This window comes from Haliotis rubra, unplaced genomic scaffold (assembly GCF_003918875.1).
Source record: "Haliotis rubra isolate DU_JTF1 unplaced genomic scaffold, ASM391887v1 Scf217, whole genome shotgun sequence".
NCBI classification, from domain to species: Eukaryota; Metazoa; Mollusca; class Gastropoda; order Lepetellida; family Haliotidae; genus Haliotis; species Haliotis rubra.
Window position 1 is genome coordinate 871,089 of NW_025766192.1, and position 22,199 is coordinate 893,287.

At 41.9% G+C, this 22,199-nt stretch overlaps 2 protein-coding genes across 5 annotated transcripts in view; one reads left to right on the top strand and one right to left on the bottom strand.

Annotated features, from left to right (window-relative positions):
- LOC124277040 (elongation factor G, mitochondrial-like) overlaps nt 1-3,306 on the bottom strand; it is a 34,052-nt gene extending 30,746 nt beyond the window's left edge. The window contains 1 exon segment of the mRNA XM_046712694.1: nt 3,177-3,306. Coding sequence (XP_046568650.1) covers nt 3,177-3,236 — 60 coding nt within the window. The 5' untranslated portion in view covers nt 3,237-3,306.
- A 44-nt stretch (nt 3,307-3,350) lies between these two features.
- Nucleotides 3,351-18,749, top strand: LOC124277043 (serine/threonine-protein phosphatase 6 regulatory ankyrin repeat subunit B-like). 4 transcript variants are annotated; one of them, XM_046712701.1, is made up of 2 exons: nt 3,351-3,413; nt 17,578-18,749. In XM_046712701.1, exon 2 carries the CDS (start codon nt 17,584-17,586, stop codon nt 18,742-18,744), a length of 1,161 nt encoding a protein of 386 aa, XP_046568657.1. In that variant the 5' UTR covers nt 3,351-3,413; nt 17,578-17,583; the 3' UTR covers nt 18,745-18,749. The 4 variants fall into 4 exon arrangements, with proteins under 4 accessions (XP_046568657.1, XP_046568655.1, XP_046568656.1 ...); XM_046712699.1 differs by lacking the exon at nt 3,351-3,413 and adding an exon at nt 3,469-3,563; XM_046712700.1 differs by lacking the exon at nt 3,351-3,413 and adding an exon at nt 3,583-3,707.
- Nucleotides 18,750-22,199: the final 3,450 nt, after the last annotated feature.

Below are 22,199 nucleotides of genomic sequence, written 5' to 3' on the forward strand. Positions count from 1 at the left end.
AGGACAATTCCCACCCAGGCTTTGAAATATTGTTATATTGAAAATGATAAAATATTGAAATTTTGATATTAAAGAAATTTGACTTTGATGAATTTTTCACATTGATGTAACATTGAGTTTATGTGTTATGTTGCAGACAGGAGTTAAGAAGGTTCATTTCAAGGGGTTTCGGTAGTTAGACACAAGGATCTGAAGAATGGAGTTGTCAGCTACCACTGTGAGTTGAGACGTAATGGACAATGCAGAGTGTCCATCAAGGTTCTCGACGACCAGTGTGCTGGTGTCCTGCATGATCACACACACGCGCCTGACCAGATCTTATTGAAGTGTTGCCCACAACATTAGAATGTAGCGAACTTGAATTGAAAGTAGTTCACGCTATAGTGCTTGTCAATATCAGTAAACATGTAAACATGTCAATATCAGTAAAATTTGAAAAGTTGCTGTAAACTTATGTATGTCATGAAGAAAGTAATAGTTCATGTTTGTGTTTATATGGAATATTGTTATATGGTATTTATGTCAAAATGAATAAATGTTGAAACTGAACTATGTTCTTCTTGTTATTTTTATTTTGGGGTGGGAATTGTCCGGATGGGAATTGTCCGGGTTGGAATTGTCCCAGGTGGGAATTGTCCTAGGTGGGACTTGTCTGGGTGGGAATTGTCCGGGTGGGAATTGTCCTAGGTGGGACTTGTCCGGGTGGGAATTGTCCTAGGTGGGAATTGTCCTAGGTGGGAATTGTCCTAGGTGGGAATTGTCAGGGTGGGAATTGTCCTAGACCCGTTCTCAATACATATAACAGTGTCAGGCATGTGCAACCATCGACATTGGATAATCCTTAACCTGTTCAAAAATGTGTAAATTCATTTCTTGAAAAATACATAAGGGTAAAAGTGCTGTTAAAACATAAGGGCACTGGAAAAATCATGGATAAAAATGTCACACATTTTTATCCAAATTTGAACATTTATTTATTTACAAATTTGATAGTTTGACCTGCCAAAAGTATATCAGTATAATTTGGCAATATGGCATTGTGTGCCTGTTGGCTGCTGAACCTAAGGAGTGGGCGAGTTGGGTTCATGCCGCTTTTAGCAATATTCCAGCAATAACATGGCAGAGGTCACAAGAAACGGGCTTTACACTTGGTACCCATGTGGGGAATAAATTTTGTGTCTTCAGCGCGACGAACCACTAGTCTACTCCACTGTCCCCTGAACCCTGAATATCCGGGTTGGAATTGGTCCTCAGCAACCCATACTCTTCGTAAGAGGCGATTACCACTCTCAGGATTAGTTTTGAGGTAGGGTATGGATCTGCTACTTTGGGTACAAATACATTTATAGGAATTTGGGAAACTCTTCTGATCAAGTTTCACGTTAAGCATCAAGTGTAACACACACACAGAGACAGACACACAGGTGCGATGTTTCCACTGTATCTTGGATTAAGGGAGAGAGAGGTAAATAGAATGAGTCAGGAAAAATTTAAATACATAAAATTAGTTAGACAACAATGAACAATCAATCCACATATTTCAGACTAATCTCTTGAATTTAGTGCACTGTTTTCACATAGGTGCCAAGATATGGGTATATTATATCTGCTACAGTAAAACCTACATGTATGAACATTTTTGACACATCCACTGTGCAAGATAACAGCAATTAATCAATCATTATCAGTTAATCCTTCGATTGAAGTTATTTACACCTCAACTGGCTATTTATTTTTTCTGTTGCACAGTCACACTTATTAATAGCTGTAAGAAATGATGATAAACACACAAGTGTAACGCTTATACGATAAAACATGGATGACAAGAAGAGATTAGTACATTGTACAATTTGCCTAGTAAATTGAGGGTTGTTACCTTTTTGAGTACATCAGTATTCACGGCAGGTTTTGTACCAGTGCGTGCAGAGAAAAAAATTATGTGTATGTAGTCCAAATCTTTTGTGTATGAAATTTTCATTACAATACCATCATTATCATAACAAATAATTATAATTATAAGCTTTAACTTACGTTCCAGTGTTTGAATATAATGTATGATCATTATATAACGGTAGTTTGCCTATACCGTGTGTTGAAATCACTTGCTCACTACCGATGATCGTTAATAGTAGTTTTACATATCGATCCTATTACTGATCATACTATTATTTCAACCTGGGCTTTGATTGGTTGAAATGAACAACTTCTGGGGGGATTCCTTTGACAGTAACCAATGATATCCTGTGTGTGTTATTAATTATTCCCTTGTTCATTTCATTATATAATATGGCCTATGAGTGACGTAGGTTTGGCAGGCAAGTTAGTTAACAAGAGGAGAGACGCTATCCTGGGCGAGATTATCCTAAATATATTGTCACAAGTAACAGATTTTCCTATAGTCAACTGTAAAACACCTATGACTGCTAATGATGTCGAGTGCTAAGACATAAACGACTTACGTGGCGAAATATCATGTTATTGCTATGTAATCCATGCATGTATTAAAGATATTCTAGTGAAACTATTTGTGACAATTCTTGTTGTCTGTACGTGCAAAACATGCACGCAAAATATGTTTTGCGTGTTTAATAATTTTTTGCGCGAACACTGGTACATGAACTGTACTTAATTGTTGCAAAAATAATATGCAAACATAATGGCTGTATACTGATGTACATAACTGCATATGTAAACACATTTAAGTTGCAAGGTGAAAGGTTTGAGTAAGCATAATTATGAGAATTCAAGGGGATTCCCCTGGTTCTCAACTGGTTCCCCATGAGATGATGGGCATCCGGTGGTTATGGGAGCTAGTTTTAAATGGATGGAGGACTAAAAGTTGGAAGTTTCTTTCCTTTTAACTTAATTTTATTTTCACAGCTGAGGTTCAAACTAGCAAATTGGTCCGCAAATTGAGTTCGATCCTCCATACTGCGCTAACTGAAATCCGTATAACTGTAAGTGCGCCCAGTAAAGAGCTCCCACGGACGCAGTGCGACATAGGATGAGGCATGGTTTGTTACTGACATCGTATATAACGTGTTTAGATCCTGTCATTATCAACAGCTGATGAAGCACCGGTAAAAGAGCCGGTGCCCAAACCTTATGATTTACACGGTGTTAAATATTAAACCACAGATTGCGAGTCTTTCCAAACATTTTAATTCTTCTTTTACCTGTTTCAGCTGCTTTACACATCCTTGTCGCAGGACGGAGCTTAATTTAAGCAAACGCATCTTAGGGAATGGGGAGCCAATGTCAAAGTTACAAAACACTCATTTGCCCCCCATGCACATGTAACGGAAGTAAACAACACGCTTGCGCAATGTTTTCACTTATGGTTGTCGTTAACAGTACTTGTCGCCAGAAGTACGCTTGAATCTGATGATTTCACTCACAGCAAGTAGACTCGGGTAATTTTTCATCTTGCTTCATAGAGATAGGAGTCAGAGATAGGTGAGATATAACTCGTGGATTAGAATAACACGATACGTCTCAATTGCAGCATGCCATGAACGCTTAATGTTCCTTTGGGGGTCCTCGGCCTCTGGTAAACAGTGCAGGTTTGTTTGTCAACTTCATTCTGTACGTTCCTTTTATCACAGCGGGACTGAATCAGTCAGGTCATCTTGATTGATGTTAACATGCAAGCACAGTTGTCACGTTCATGCTCTGTCCCTCAGCAGACGATTCTGGACAGTTGAAACGTATGTCACTCTTATGTCTCATGTGTCATTCTCAACCTCTTCACGTCAACACTTCCCAACCATTTGCATGACTTAGTTTATATTATATATAGGGAATCAAATATTGAATGCACAAGTGGGGGTTAACATGTCAGAACAACTCAATCATGTACATGAAGACGGACTGATGTATATTTTATCAGTGGCCTGACTCCAATATCTGTGTCATGTGAATGTACACACAGGGGCTTGTAACGCTAAAAACTGCCATCAAGGTATGTACTGTCACTAACGGGGTCTTATCACTCTATAAAAGGAAAGGGATGTAACGAGGTCAACACACCAGGTATGTTTCAGGGCAAATTCAACAATACTCACTGTAATTATCCCACTTAAAGTATGCACATATTTCAAGCCAATAGATTTCCCTACAAAATGAGACATACAGCACAAAAATCGAAGCAGTAGTTTGGGAGCTAGGGTCTTCGGAAGCTTGAGAAATCGTGTTTTCTCGATGTACAGTTACATAAATGTGAGAATAGTTCACTTTACAGAGTGCACTTATTCCTACCAGATAATTAGATGATAGACGATCAAACATAATTGCATTAGCTTTGCTACTGAGTTGGACAATTAGACAATTTTTTTACAGTATGACAACCGGTGCTGTCACAAATAATCAGTGCTCATTTACAAATTCCTTGTTTTTGGTAGATGTGCAGTAGCAATTTTTACTTGATAAGGTCAAGGTCACATGGTATGAACTATGCATAAAAGAACTGCACTAGATGACATGAGTATTTGTCATGTTTGTCAATCAAGTTTGATGAAAATATTAAAATCTGTAAAATGCAGGCTTTTTTGTGACATTTTTTGCCTAACTTCCAAAAACAGAAACTCAGCACTAAAGGACTAGTGACACTGACAATGTCTTTGCTTGGTACTGTATGTGGTCAAGGTGTGTCTGGTTTTCAAATTAAGAAGGGTCATGGCATCATAATGGCCTGCCTCACTAGTAATTTGAAGCAAGGGATCCCATCAACAGTGATCAATGTAAAATTATTCATCATCAGTTAATGAATCCTTGACTTTCATCTTAATTGCATTGATTGATGCTCATGATGATGATCACTGGATCGTCTGTTCCAGACTCACTTATTTAAAGACAGCTGGAATATTGCTGAGAGCGGTGTTACACAACAAAGCTACCATCATAATTTTGAGAGTTTGTCACTAGAAAGGTCAAGTTATGAATGTTTCATTCACTGATTCAGGAAAGTATTGCTTGTACAGCATGAAGACTTGACATTTGTAACACTACTCCTGATGGCAGCGAGTAGCATTTTCAAATTACATTTCACAAAGTTGAAGTTTAAGGTCTCGAGACAATAGAGGACTTAAGGTCACGGTCAACAAACAAAAAGTTTGTTGTTATAGCTACAGGCAGGGACCTATCTGCTTCAGAGTTACCATGGTTACTGCTTTTTGGCATTTGGTGTTTTTGCAAACAGGAAGTTGTATTATTAGGAGTCATGATTATAACCTAGTTCTATTGTCCAAGATATTTTTATGGATTAAACTTCTTATTAATTTATTATTTTTCTTATTAATTTTAATTTCGCTTACAGAGATGATTGACAGGTGTTGATGTCGGAGTGAGGGCAGAGGTCAGGGCGGGTCAGAGGCCAGCAAGATTTGATTCAACTTAGCCTACAGCACGTTTCCACACTTGGTCGTAGAAGAAGAGATAAATCAAATTAATAAATAAATTAATAAGAAGTTTAATCCATAAAAATATCTTGGACATCAATGTACAACTTCTAAATGCCACTGAAAGTCATAGTTCTATTGTGTTCTGGTGCTGTATAATTAGAAACCTTTTAGGTTTTAAATGGCCTCTGATCCAGAGCAATTTCTGTGGACTGGTTGTTGCTTTTGTTATTGTTTTTCTCCAGTGAGTACCCAGATGATATCCCAGAATTCATGACTGGTTCGTTACCTCTGCTGCGCCACCCTCATGCGCAATTGATAGTATAAGTATTGACTGATCAACAAAGATGAAATCTTTTTTACTCGATAATCTTATGTTGATTTTGTTGTAAAATTATGTAGACTTTGATGAATAATTTTTTTTTTTTATAAAAAAAATATTCACTTTGATAAACATGCTGATTTTGATGGAAAATTTTGATTTTATAGTAATTGTCACTTAATAAAAATGTTAACGTAAATGGATGTACAATTTGATTTAAGAAATAGTTTGACCTTGAATTTGGTGATAAGTCTGATACAATAGCATTGTTTTGAAACAGGGGTGGAAATAACCCATTGCTTGACGTCCAAGTCCAGTGTTTTTTTCTGTTGCGCAAGCAAATTTGTATATCACACTGTACCGGTGTCCAGTTGACTTTCCAATGTTAATTATGTTTATTTAAAAAATCAGCAAGAAAACGGTCGGAATAGTGGAAAAATTATCAGGGCAATTGACTTTACATGTGCCACTGTACTGGAGTACACTAGCAATTTTATAGTTCTTTCCATCCCTGTGAAGGTAAGGCTAACTGAGTACATGGGGAGTCTTGGGGAGAGTAGTGAGCTTGGGTTCACTACTAATCAATCTGAATGTTGTATTAAATGGCATTATTTTGATAACAAATGAAAACATTTTAAGTTTAACCATCTGCCAGTGGTAAAAAATGTTAGGACTGAAATAACGAAGTCAATGTACGTCTTTATATTTTGTCTTATAACCTAATTAGTTTATTATCATCTTTGTATGCATTTTGAAACTTAATAAAATGCACACAATCTGCTTATATTTAGTGAATTTATGACATCATTGTAATATCTAGACATCTTATAGATTGCAAACGTGTATCATATTTCACACACATGCCTTGAGTGCAACCTAGTGTATGTTGTCTGTCTCATTACACTTCACGGCAAAAAAATGATTCTGTTGAATGCCATAACAAATAAATAAAAACAAAATGCAAATATTAAGATTAAAAAAGACTAAAGTTATAGCAACAATATCAGGCTATTACCTTGTTCGGGGAATGTATCCATTAATATCCACATAAAGGAATGAGATGCCATTTATCTGCAGCTGACAAAGAATCCTGTTCCATGTCATGTGTCTTTTAACAGTTTAATATGCGAAAAAGTGATCTATCGTTTCAGGTTTTTCACATTGGTGTATAGTCCCATTGGTCACCCTAACACACCTGGCAACAAATTGCATGATGTCCACCATTCCTTAAATAAGTAATTTAGTTAGACAATAATGAGCAATCAATCAATGTATTGGCGGTTAATCCTTTGAAGGAAGGGCGTTGTTTTTATACAGGCATTTCACGACAGGGTGTATTCAGTATAGATTAGTAAATCTACATACGTAAACACTACCTTTTGACAAATCCGCTGTGCAAGATAAAAGTAATTAATCAATCAGCGTGTTATCGGTTAATCCTTTGATCGATGTTTGTTTTGTAACTCAGCTGATAATTCCTCTTACTGCACTTCCATGCACATATTACATAAGATGTAATACATTTGCCACATCAGACCTCAATTTATAATGATGAGTATTGACTCCAGACACAAGAAATGCCAAATGGGAACCTTTGTCGGGTAATCTGAGTGGTGTTATCACTAATTATACCTGTTATAAATTCATTAACTGACCATCAAGTGAATGATGACAAATAACATGTGTAGGTTTACCACCAAACAAGGATTACAGCAAGAGAGTAGTAATCGCTGTATTGCATGCAAGTTTGATTACCTGAAAAAAAAACCTTATGGGCAGAGACTGTTTTGAGGATACGAACTGAACTTCATTGTTATAAAAGAAATATATATAAGCATTTGCTGTGTACTGTATATACCTATGTGCCTAAGTAAAATTTCAGATTTATTTTGCGATGGAAAATTGGGGTTTAGTTTTTGGATTCAAATATATCAAATGTGTGTTTTTGATATCATAGCATACGTAGACATCATATTTTTACATGATCAAATACTGAGGTAAAAAACACAGAAATAGAATAAAATTGGATCAGTCACTATACCATCCAAACATTTGAAAACTGAAAAAGCCTACACTGCTGGGATACTTTATTACAATCAGACAAGAACTACCGTGGATATTTTCAAATAACGGCATCTGATGGACATCCACCCTTCCTAATGTACCACTGATTAGGTTGAAGAAATTCTGCCAGGGTAGACAGTAGTCCGGGGTGTTCTCGATCTCCCAATGGGTTGCTGGAGATGGATTGACACGCCTCTTACAACCAGCACGGGTTGCTGGAGATGGATTGACACGCTTCTTACAACCAGCACGGGTTGCTGGAGATGGATTGACACGCCTCTAACAACCAGCACGTGTTGCTGGAGATGGATTGACACGCCTCTTACAACCAGCACGGGTTGCTGGAGATGGATTGACACGCTCTCTTACAACCAGCACGGGTTGCTGGAGATGGATTGACACGCCTCTTACAACCAGCACGTGTTGCTGGAGATGGATTGACGTGCCTCTTACAACCAGCACGGGTTGCTGGAGATGGATTGACACGCCTCTTACAACCAGCACGGGTTGCTGGAGATGGATTGACGTGCCTCTTATAACCAGCACGGGTTGCTGGAGATGGATTGACACGCTTCTTACAACCAGCACGGGTTGCTGGAGATGGATTGACACGCCTCTTACAACCAGCACGTGTTGCTGGAGATGGATTGACGTGCCTCTTACAACAAGCACGGGTTGCTGGAGATGGATTGACACGCCTCTTACAACCAGCACGGGTTGCTGGAGATGGATTGACACGCTTCTTACAACCAGCACGGGTTGCTGGAGATGGATTGACACGCCTCTTACAACCAGCACGTGTTGCTGGAGATGGATTGACGTGCCTCTTACAACCAGCACGGGTTGCTGGAGATGGATTGACACGCCTCTTACAACCAGCACGGGTTGCTGGAGATGGATTGACACGCCTCTTACAACCAGCATGGGTTGCTGGAGATGGATTGACACGCCTCTTACAACCAGCATGGGTTGCTGGAGATGGATTGACACGCCTCTTACAACCAGCACGTGTTGCTGGAGATGGATTGACACGCCTCTTACAACCAGCATGGGTTGCTGGAGATGGATTGACACGCCTCTTACAACCAGCAAGGGTTGCTGGAGATGGATTGACATGCCTCTTACAACCAGCACGGGTTGCTGGAGATGGATTGACACGCCTCTTACAACCAGCACGGGTTGCTGGAGATGGATTGACATGCCTCTTACATCAAGCATGGGTTGCTGGAGATGAATTGACATGCCTCTTACAACCAGCACGGGTTGCTGGAGATGGATTGACATGCCTCTTACATCAAGCATGGGTTGCTGGAGATGGATTGACATGCCTCTTACAACCAGCACGGATTGCTGGAGATGGATTGACATGCCTCTTACAACCAGCACGGGTTGCTGGAGATGGATTGACATGCCTCTTACATCGAGCATGGGTTGCTGGAGATGGATTGACATGCTTCTTACAACCAGCACGGGTTGCTGGAGATGGATTGACACACCTCTTACATCAAGCACGGGTTACTGGAGATGGATTGACATGCCTCTTACATCAAACATGGGTTGCTGGAGATGGATTGACACGCCTCTTACAACCAGCACGGGTTGCTGGAGATGGATTGACATGCCTCTTACATCAAGCATGGGTTGCTGGAGATGGATTGACACACCTCTTACAACCAGCACGGGTTGCTGGAGATGGATTGACATGCCTCTTACATCAAGCATGGGTTGCTGGAGATTGACTGACACGCCTCTTACATCAAACATGGGTTGCTGGAGATGGATTGACACGCCTCTTACATCAAGCATGGGTTGCTGGAGATGGATTGACACGCCTCTTACAACCAGCACGGGTTGCTGGAGATGGATTGACATGCCTCTTACAACCAGCACGGGTTGCTGGAGATGGATTGACATGCCTCTTACAACCAGCACGGGTTACTGGAGATGGATTGATACGCCTCTTACAACCAGCACGGGTTGCTGGAGATGGATTGACACACCTCTTACAACCAGCACAGGGTTGCTGGAGATGGATTGACATGCCTCTTACATACCAAAAGGCACCAGTACACCACCAGGCCTATCTGTGTGCCACGTTGGGTGAAGAAATAGTGAACAGTTTTGAAGTTCTGCTCCGGAAAAGAGCATTACCACCAAATTCAGTCGAGTCCAACTTGTTGCCATGGAAACACGAAAAATATTTTATTCAGAATTCCAAAAATACTAAAAGGCACCAGTACACCACCAGACCAATCTATGTGTCAAGTTTGGTGAGGAAATATTGAATGGTTTTTAAGTTCTGCTACTGGTAGAGACTCTGATTGCAATCTCCACTAGTTGGATCGGAGATTGTACCAGTAGAGACTCCGATCGCAATCTCTACTGGTAGAGACTCCGATTGCAATATCCACTAGTAGGATCGGAGATTGTACCAGTAGAGACTCCGATCGCAATCTCTACTGGTAGAGACTCCGATTGCAATCTCCACTAGTAGGATCGGAGATTGTACCAGTAGAGACTCCGATCGCAATCTCTACTGGTAGAGACTCCGATTGCAATCTCTACTGGTAGAATCTACGATTCCACCAGATCGCAATCTCTACCCTGACATATATATTAATATCATACAATAACCTCGAATAAATGATTGTGTGACTATCTGAGTGTTTCTTTTACAGTAGATTGATAGGAAATGAAACAATGACTTATGAACTTGAACTAGCTATTATATAGGTCTCTTCTCCTCTTCTTCGTTTTGGTAACATCACAAATATAGGAAATAATGAACCTGTACAACATGAGAGTGGGCGTATTTGATGTGTCATTATGTTCTTAGATAACCATAATCTCCTGCTGTGTAGATGCGTCATTAACAGAGAACTAGGCTCCACGTGCCATGAAATTATAGGAAAGATGACACCATTGTAGTGTATGTCTTAGGCGACGCGAAAGAAGACATTAGTGTGTAGATAATTATGTATCTCATTTGACTTCATTGTTTAAAAGATCTCGTTGTGTAAATAAGACTTCGAAGCTCTTTCGACAGACGGGTTTTACCATGTAAATAATTCAGTGTGCGAAATAGTTTCCACATTTTGCTAGCCAGTCGGGCTAGGTATGCCTGAAAGTTACTAGCCCACAAAATAAGTCAGTAGCCTGAAATTTGAATGTAGAAACTAAGCAAATGATTAAAAAAATAGATGAGAATAAGATATTGTCGGCATGGCACGGGTTTCATCATCAAGCTGCTAATATGAAGAATTTTTTTTATCAGGTCATAATCTTGCATGATTTAAAAGTGTATTATTACTTAACAAGTCGGAGAGAGTGACATATTTACAAAATGACTATGAAAATTCACTAGCCAGTCGGGCTAGTGACTGGAGTTTTACTGGCCCGACTGTATTCTTACTAGCCACGGGTTAGCGGGCCAGTGGCTATTTCGCACACTGTAAATTAATGTCTCAAAAAGTTACACAATTACATAGCTTTAAGGTGGACAACACGCGCACCTGTTTGGCAGCAATTTAACGTGAATGAAACCCGTGATAACACCTTCATTCGTTACAGGTTTTGACCCGTGAAATCCGGGTTAGAATTGATCTTCAGTAACCCATGCTTGTCGTAAGAGGCGACTAACAGATCTGGTGGCCAGGTTCGCTGACTTGGTTGACACATGTCATCGTATCACAATTGCGTAGATTGGTGCTCATGATGTTGATCACTGGGTTGTCTGGTCCAGACTCGATTATTTACAGACCGCCGCCGTATAGCTGGAATATTGCTGAGTGCGCCGTAAAGCTAAACTCACTCACGTTACAAGTTTTACCCGTGACGCTATTGGTTATATTTCGTCTCTAACAAACCAACTAACAAAGTCAGTTGGTCAGACTCACTGGGGACGGTGGGGTAGCCTAGTGGTGAAAGCGTTCGCTCATTATGCCGACGACCTGCAATCGATTTCCCACATTGAGACAAAGTATGAAGCCCATTTCTGGTGTCCACCGCCATGATATTGCTGGGAAATCGCTAAAAGCGGCGTAAAACTAAATACAATCTAAACTCACACTCACTGACTTGATCGATGCTCATGCTGTCAATCACTGGATTGTCTGGTCCAGGGTACAATATTTACGGACGTTGCCATACAGTTAGAAAAATTGCTGAGTCAAAAAGCGAACGAAGCCTTTACGAGATCATTTAAGATTAAGTTTTCGGATTTAGTTTTGACTGCAACAGAGTCGCATACCTATGTTCACAGGGTCGTTGCTAATATATGTTTCCTTGTTGAACGAGTTACAGTAGCTGACTTGTGAATGAATACACATCTAAATGAGTTCGTCATGACGGGCAACTGGCAAACGGGTTCATTTGTGTTTCACATATGATCAGATGGAGGGGGCGAAGTGCGAAAGCACGGTCTATTTGTTTACATAACAAGAAAGCATGTCGTGTAAACAAGCATGTATATCATGGGCCACGTGCAAAGGGTCACCGTGACCGTCAATATGGCACACTCTCGCCGTGGTGACTCAGCATTCTATTACTGTCCAAAGTTTATTTGCATATCGCGTGAACGAACTTTTCCGTTAGTAAGTAAACGCGCATATTCTCAGTCGCGGAGCAAGCCATTATTTTCGTGCAAGCCCGATAGGTTGCAAAGGTTTATACATGTACATGTATTTAGATAGGATTGAGGGCTTGCCCAACATTTTTAGCCCGGCCTTTTTTCTTATTTATAATGGTAGCTACGCCCCTGATTCTGGAATAAGAACCGAAAGGCTTAATGCAAGCCTTTCTCTTTACATTTTGCATAGGCGGATCCAGTGTGTGTGTGTTTGTGTGCGTGTGTGTGTGTGCGTGCAGGGGTGCGCACCCCCCTTTTGTCCTGAATGTTTGTTAAATGACCATAGAAACTCTCGTGAAAATAAAGTGTGCACCACCCACCCTTCTCAAAATTCTGTATCTGCCCCAGTTTTGTTTTAGATATTTCCATATATATGCTACTACCGCTGTGACAGTGACTCTGAGTGAGGCGTGTCACAAAAGTGTGAAGTTATTGGTGTCCCCCGCCGTGATGTTGCTGGAATATTGCTAAAAGCGGCGTAAAGCCAAACTCAGTCAGTCAGTCAGTGAAGTTATTGTCGCCAACTCTCCGTGGGGCTTCGATGACAGCACGTGAAAAAATGACAGCACATGAAAAATGCTTTCATTTACATATGTTTACATTGCAAAAACAGGTGTAAAACAGATGCAATTTCTTGAATGGACTGAGATGTGACTATCGTCACATGGCGGCTGCCTGTGGCAGTGGTACTATGCTGGTCGCATTGAACTCTGGGTGTGAATATGACCCACTGGTACACACGTCGGTCACGTATGTTCAGTGACGTCACAATGCAGCGAGGTCACGCCAGTCCTCATAGGTAACTGTTGTATCGCCTGAGGAACACATGGCTACCACTCGTCATGGATGTAACAATGCAGGTTTGTCTTCCGTCGTACGTTTACTTGTGTGATACTCCGACTTTTACTTTCACAGCACAGGGTATTACACACCGACTTGTTGGTGTGGGGACTGATTGTATTGATATCATCCTCATTCATGATGAGAGTTTGACCAACGTTCATTTGTCCCACTTCTACTACTTATGTCATTTCAGAATTATGCCATTTAATTATCATTTTTATTCTCGCCATCGATCTCGATCATGAAAAACACGCACATGTTGCCTTCTTATGTTTTCATACTCTTTTTATACGTCCATTGCTCGTTTCAATACTGAACAAAACAATTTAATCACTGTTCCTAATATTTATCTGGCATTGTATTATAAAAATAAATCGTACATGTTGAAGTTCTTAATTTTTCATCCGCTCATTTGTCTAACGTCCATTGGTCATTTATTACTGAACTGACCAATTAAATATTTGTTCCTAATTTTTTTATCAGATTGTTAAAAAACATCACATGTATGAGTTATTATTCTTTTCATTCGATTGATTATCCTACTTCCACTGCTTATGTCAGTACGGAACGTATCAGTTTATATACCGTTCTTGGCTGTAGATTGCTGAAATACGTGTACTTGGTTGAGTACATATTTACTGCTTTATACTTCATCATGTTGTTTCTCCGCTATCATCAAGCGAAATCCCACCTTCATACATATGCTCGTAGGTATGATTTAACTGTTAAATGTTCATACCAGTCTCCGGTGTTCTAGCCTAATGGTTAAAGCGTTGGCTCGTCACGCCGAAGACCCGGGTTCTATTCCCCACTTGGGTACAATGTGTGAAGCCCATTTCTGGTGTCCCCGCCGTGATATTGCTGGAATATTGGTAAAAGCGGCGTAAAACCATACTCACTCACTCACTCACTCATACCAGTCTCCGGTGGTCTAGCCTAATGGTTAAAGCGTTGGCTGGTCACGCCGAAGACCCGGGTTCTATTCCCCACTTGGGTACAATGTTTGAAGCCCATTTCTGTTGTCCCCGCCGTGATATTGCTGGAATATTGCTAAAAGCTGCGTAAAACCCAACTCATTCACTCACTCATACCAGTCTCCCCGTAACGGCTTGGGTGAAGGTAGCCTTCAGCCACTCATGCTTGGCTGTACCGTCGTCTTATGGGCTCGGGTGGTCAGACTGGCTGACGTTGTTCACACACGTCATCGTATCCCGATTGCGTAAGTCGATGTTCATGATGACAATCACCGGCTTGTCTTGTACAGACTATAATATTTACAGACCGCCGTCGTTGAACTGAAATTTGCCTAGGGCAGCGTTGAAACCTACAGAGTTCAAAATGTAGGACGCTTCTGGTAAGTGCCTTCTCATGCCAGCTCGTTAAGTCGAGATAAATGGTGACACAGTTTTCTTTAGGAGTCAAGCGATATAAACAGGGCCAAAAACTAGGATGCTGTTATAAGACTTGCACATAATTCAGTTATCACTGCGTGGAAGCTCCAGTTGAGTGTTAAAAATATTAGGGGCGGCGGGGTAGCCTAGTGGTTAAAGCGTTGGCTCGTCACGCCGAGGACCCGGGTTCGAATCCCCACATGAGTACAATGTGTGAAGCCCATTTCTGATGTTGCTGGAATATTGCTAAAAGCGGCGTAAAACCAAATCTCAGTCAGACAGTCAGTTAAAAATATTAACATGCAGTTCTTCTTCGCGTGTACTTCAATAGCTAAATATAGCTGTATGTTCAATCATATTCAGCACATAGTGTTGAGGTGAGAGGTTATTCAACTGACCAAGCTCTAGGACCGACTGACCACCTATAGCTACATAATAAAGATCTGTCTTTCAGTGATAAGATTGGTATACAACAACCCACGCTTGTCGGAAAAGGCCACTAACGGGATGGGGTAGTCAGGTTCTCGGAATTGTTATTGCATGGATCCCAGTCACATGTTTGTCTGGTCCAAATTCGACCCTTCACATACATACTGGACAAACTAAGTTAGGGATATTGGTATTTTTTTATGATTGGTACTTTATCAGTGTGTCAATGAATAAATAGATCATTATTCATAATTTCAAAATTTGCATATATCCCTGACTATTTTTGTCCAGTATAGTTGTAATATTGCTGAGAGCGACGATAAATAAGAAACAAATTATTCACACTAGATATTACTTGGCTATCAAACCACATTTAACGTGTTCCATGCAGTCTCGTCGTGGCCTCTGAGTATAATGTGTGTGATATGTTTTCGGTGACGTTTCTATGAGGTGAGGTGAGGTGAAATTGGGTTTAACGTCGTGCTTGAGAATATTTCGCTCATATGACGACGTGCATGCGTGTGTATGTGTACGTGCGGCTGCTTGTACTAGCCCAGACTGAAGCTGGTTTTATAGTGCTAGCCCACTGAGATACCATGCCGCAGTGAAGCATGAATACCCCATTCAGGCACATTATACTGACTCCGAGCCGACCAGTCCTTGTTGTACCCATTAATGCCGAGCGCCAGGCAGGGACCAACAAGTACCATATTTTAACGTCTTTTGGTATGACGCGGTCGGGGATCGAACCCGCGACCTTCCGCTCTCCGGGCGGACGCTCTAACCACTACACCACGGAGGCGGTTCCGTTTCTATGAGCATATGCCACTTTAAGTATACCGTTGAACATTGGCATCAAACTATGAATCGTAGTCCTGATTACTGAGAGACATACTGATTGAAGTATAAGCAAGAGATTGGTTGGCTTCTGTTTGATGCAATATTCCAGCTCTAAAACGCCTTACCCGTGAAGGTCCGGGTTAGAATATTGATCTTCAGTAACCCATACTTGTCGTAAGAGGCGACTAACGGGATCGGGTTGTCAGGCTCGCTGACCTGGTTGACACATGTCATCGGTTCCCAATTCCCGGATTGTCTGGTCCAGACTCGATTAGTTACAGACCACCGCCATATAGCTGGAATATTGCTGAGTGCGGCGTAAAACTAAACTCACTCACTCAGCATTAAACAAATCATGCACGCGACGGTGGTTATAGTCACATTCACCCGTGCCGGGGTAGACTTGGTCTTCAGTTACCCATGCATGTCATAAGAGGCGACTAACGGGATCGGGTGGTTGACACATGTCATCCTATCCCAATTAGCGTTAAACAACAAACCAACCAGCTATATCCCCATTAGACAAAAGGATCGTAACGAATCGACTGTCAAATGTTAAGTATGACCGAAGGGGTCATCGGCACGGATAGGACAAATGCACCCCAGGAACTTTTCTGTATATACAGATGTACCCTACTCAGATTATGAACACAAATCGGTATCCTTAAACGAGTCCATTCGGCACTGAACAGTGCCCTAAATCGTCTCTTTAATGCGAATATGGAAGATATTGTTTGAGCACCGGAAGTCAGCCAGTGAACCAAATCAGCGAGTCTGGCCGCCGATCCCTCCTCTAAGGGCAAGCATGGGTTGCTGAATCTTGTATGAGATTCCAACCTGCTTTATATAACAGAGACCCATGAAGATCCGGGTTAGAATTGATCTTCAGTAACCCATGGTTGTCGTAAAAGGCGGCTAAAGGGTTAGGGTGGTCAATTTTGCTGACTTGCTTGACCCATGACATCGTATCCCAGTTGCGTAGATCGGTGCTCATGCTGTTGATCACTGGATTATCTGGTGACTATATAATAAAAGAATACCCAGTGAAGTACGCATAGAAGTCTTGTATTCCGAAGTACATCACGAACCTAAATATGCACCCATAATCAGGCAAACCGGTGCAACAACAACCAGTTTCGGTTTCGGGTTCGGGAAAATGGACTCGACTGACTTGGAGGGTACCGAGACTGTTCTGTATTCTGATTTTGGCGAGGGTCCGTATGTCTTTATATTGGAACACACCATATTAAGTACCCGTGCCGTAGACGATTTCAGCACCCAGCGGAGGGGTAGCGTAGTGGTTAATGCGTCCGCTCGTCACGCCGAAGACCCGGGTTCGATTCCCCACATGGGTACAATGTGTGAAGCCAGTTCTTGTGTCCCCCGCCGTGATATTGCTGGAGTATTGCTAAAAGCGGCGTAAAACCATACTCACTCACTGAGTGTGCGAGTTAAGATCACCTTAGCGTTAATGTCGCTTTGTGGAAAGGGACCCATTCCGAAGGGATCTTAGCATTAAGCTGATCGTAACTCCCATACGTTAACATAAACTTACGCATGTCGTAGTTCTAAGATCGTTTTGTGGAAGGAGAAGCTGGTACTTGAAGCTCTGCAAATCTTTTGTAAATCTGTTTTCCTAACTTATTGTTTTCTTGTCTGTTACAGACGTACATGTGGCACTCCCCCCGCCCCCATCTCTCTATGATGGGGAACGTGCAGGATGCGGGCCAGACACTCACGGAAAGGAGATTCTGGTGGGGAGGTCGGGTCTCAGTTCCAAACCAAACCCACACCGCCTTCGCGCGGGAGGTGATTAAGGCCGCCGAAACAGGGGACATCGGCAAGCTCCGAAAGCTATACTCATGCGTTCGAGGAGGTTTAGCCAAAATACAGTGCGAGACAACGCTGACCACGCCCCTACACGCAGCTGCTGCCAATGCCCACGGCTACGTGGTCAAATATCTCCTCAGCAAAGGAGCCGATCCCAATCTCCAGGACAGTTCCTCTGAAACTCCGCTGCACACAGCTGCCAAAGCAGGCGCTACAGAATGTCTCTTGTTGTTGTTGCAAGCCAAAGCTCTGGTTGAAATCGTTGACGCCTGGGGAAGGACCCCTTTGTTGAAGGCCGTCGTTTACAATCGGCCGAAATGTGTGCATTGGTTGTTGTCCGCTGGCGCTAGGACTAACGTACTGGACAATGATGGACTATCCCCCGTTCACGTAGCAGCAAGCTATGGGCAGGTGTCACTGTTGAGGAAGCTGGTCAAACATGGAGCAAAGCTGGACGTGGTCAATCGGAAAGGAAAGCTGCCCATATCTAAAGCTATCAACGCGGGCCAGGTCACAATGGTACAGGAACTCATCAACTATGGCGCGAGAACCTACCACAAAGATCACTGTGTCGTGAAAGACGCCATTTCCAAACTTGCTCAAAGCCATCCGGCCGCGAAGGAGAATGACATAGCTAACTACAAGATGGTTGAAACTGTGATATTAGCCCATGGCTACACACTTGACGAGGAAAACTTGGAACTATTTCTGTCCATATTTCGATCACTTGAGCCGAAATTATTCCTACCGATATTGATGAGGTTGGCATTGATGTCAGGGAAGCCAAAGTCAAGTTCCCCCTATCTATTATCGCCTCACCATGTCGACCAGCTCGAGAAATTTCTTCCCGACGACTTTAGATTATTCTCTCTACAGAACTTGGCAAAAAGAAAGGTTCGCTCTTGTCTGATGGATTCGGGACGGAACGTCGCATGGGCTAGTGCTAAACTTGACGTGGCACCAATGCTGATCAAAATTATATTATTACAAGATATATTTTGACACAACCTAGACTGTATATGCTGTTTGTAAGGACCTAACATGTACTATTCACACTTTGCTAAGGATCAGATTATTGATTCAACAGAAAACTATGATTGGGGGTCTAATTTGGTTTAAATACCTAAGCTTATTGTAAGCATGGATCCTAGGTTTCAGTATGTCACTGCATCTTGTGGATCCCATACCTGCTATTGACAGGTGTTGTTTACATGTCAATGACTCGTTCCATGATTTGCAAAATGGTTGATTGATGCCATGAAAACCATTTTTATGGTTATTCATGTATCAAGTGCATAAGATTAGATTAAAGTGGCTGTTTGCCTAAAGAAGTGTTACCATATTATTATTTATCAAGTTTTAAATGGATACAATTTCAAATTATAAATCTATGTTTAAGTAAAGTTGGGAATTTTTGTGATCCTTAGCAAAGTGTGAGTAGTATATGTATACTACTCAAAAGAAGATAAGGAACACCGAACTATTTTCATATTACTACAGCTGGTCTGTTGTGTCATCTCAGATTAACTATGGTGATATGGAAGATCGGGTTTGCAAACATTCATCTGTATTTATGGAGATACATTGACATTAATGACGTGCTTGCCTTAATAAGGTATAAATAACATTATATTCGGCTTACTAGCCAGCTACAGTACCCGTATCCCTGTGCTGCTCCTTCAAACGAGTGTGATGTTCACGCCTGTTTTCCTGACAGATCTCCTGTCCAGATCTGCTTCATCACGTCGTTATCTGCTGACAAAACAACATGGTTCCCTTCCTAAGACACCAGTCTTCAAACACGAGTACTGTGATTTTAGATCATGCCACAGTATATTTACCCATCAACGGAAAATCGAACCGATTAAGACCGCATTATTTTAACCCGTGAAGGTCCGGGTTAGAATTGATCTTCAGTAACCCATGCTTGTCGTAAGAGGCGACTAACGGGATCGGGTGGTCAGGTCCGCTCCTATGCTCATACTATTACTCAATGAATTGTCTGGTCCAGACTCAATTATTTACATACCGCCGCCATATAGCTGGAATATTGCTGAGTGCGGCGTTAAACAACAAACGAACTAAACTCACTCATTCACTCTTTTCCTGAGACACCAGTCTTTAAGCACGAGTACTTTAATGTTAGATCATGCCACAATATATTTACTCATTGACTGGAAATCGGACCGGTTAAGGCCGTTTCCCGCCATTAGCGGCTAAAACTCATACCCTGTCGATTCCAGTTTGATTTGTGCGCCGCGAAAATCTTGATCTGGGATCTTGATCGGAAATGCATGTAGATAAATCTGAAAGGAAGTGTTTGGGAAGCGGATAGTTAGTGTTACAGTCATCGTGGGTTAACGATTCATCATCCTTGCTGGCTCCGCATTCTCACAGCAGCCAATCAGCTAAGCCGCCGTTACATCCTAGCTTGCCAGTGTCAACAAAGGTCGCAGTCGCGAAGGTTTGTTCGCCGTACCTCTCAAATTTTGGGGGAAATAATGCAGACAAGTTGACAGATCTGAAACTTTCAAAATATATATAAAAGAACTCCTACATCTTTCAGGGTACCTGTCCATCAATTGTGTTGCCAAGTTTAAACGGTTAGATAATTTAAGAAGCGAAAGTGAGTTGTGATTGGTTCGCTCAACTTCCCAGCGTAGACACCTGATTGGATAAAAAGCCAGCCTAGGGAGGTAATAAAATCATCGGGCCAAGCCGTGGATGCATCCAGGGTATAGTGGAGAGTGATCGTAACGTATCCCCTGGGCCCCGTTCCTCAAAGCGATCGTAACCCTAAGATGATCGTAACTCCCATACTTTAACATAGACTTACGACAGTCGTAGCGCAACGATCGCTTTGAGGAACAGGGCCATGGAGATTATCGAGGATGACGATTCATGCACTTACGTGCTCATGTATACGTACGTACATATGAAATTACGCTATGCTACCGCTCCTAGTCCCTTTAGCGAAAATCACAGTCACTCCTTACAGGGAGCGTGTAACTAACGCATAGTCTTTGGTTATATATAATTTTCATAGAAACAGGGAACCCCCTTAAATTGAAAAGGAGCTCCAGTGAGATGGGAGACTGAGAACCTGAGGAAAATCGCGTCTTGTCATTTAGGGCTTTTACCTTACAGTAAGGTAAGTGAGTAAGTATGGATTTACGCCGGTTTTAGCAATATTCTAGCAATATCACGGCGGGGGACGCCAGAAATGGGCTTCGCACATTGTACCCGGGTTTTCGGCGCGACGAGCTAACGCTTTAACCACTACCCCACCGCCCCTCCTTACAGTAAGGGCTGGCCGGAACGGAAAATAATGTTTCAGGGACTGGGAGACAGACTAGAGCAGCTCAAGGATGCGGCTACGTATATAGCAGCTTCATTACCAGCATATGTAAACTGTACACAAAGTACACATGAAAAACGCGTTAACACGTGGCACTGATGGGTTATTTGCCCTTTGAACTCAAGGTCACAAGATACAGGCTACATGTTTGCGTATATTTACTGTATGATTAATAAAATTGATTTTGAAAGCCTCACATTTCTGCGTTATTTTGTATCTTAATAGGTATATCGGTCGTCTAAGGCTCTGCAAATCGCTGTGTAGCTTTGCGCCCCTTGGGCGAGTGAATGAGTCAACAATATTACAGTTATATGGCGTCGGAATGTAAATAGTCGAGTCTGGACCAGGCAATCTAGTGATCAACGGCATGAGCATCGATCTACGTAATTGGGATAGGATGACATGCGAGCCTGACCACCCGATCCCCTTAGTCGCCTCTTACGACAAACATGGATACTGAAGATCAGTTCTAACCCGGATCTTCACGGGTGGCGCGTCCCTTGGGCACACCGGACACCCGTGACCAACACAATCACCCTACAAGACCATTCCATTTAGTGGATACTGTGTCTGCAAGGACAGCGGTATATCGGACCCGCTGACAGTCATAATAAGAGGTGTTAAAGGATGGTATTTGTTGTTACCGTGCCTTGATGGAATGAAACCAGGACTGGTATGTTAGAGCCAGAATAATGTTTTGTGGGGATCCCAGCCTGGTTCCCGGGGTCTGCTGCGTTAACGCTTTCAACGATACTGACCCCGGCAGTGAATGGCGGCTATCACTGCTTAGCGACACGCCATATATACTCCTCACAAAAAATTAAGCAACAAGTATTTTCAGTGTAAGATCTTTATCAATCTCGACAGCAATTGTTGCCGACATGATACTGAAAGGTAAATATTCAAAGAATGCATAACCTTAAGTGACTGTCAAATTGATTTATCTGATAACATTGACAGCATCACCCGAACACAACCACCATCAGAAACAACATGCAAAATGTGTGGCATGAATGTGCTCCACTCTTCACACATGCACCCTGGTCGGTGTAAACCTACCTGTAATCATTCCTCTGGCACAACTAGCAGGTCCTAACGT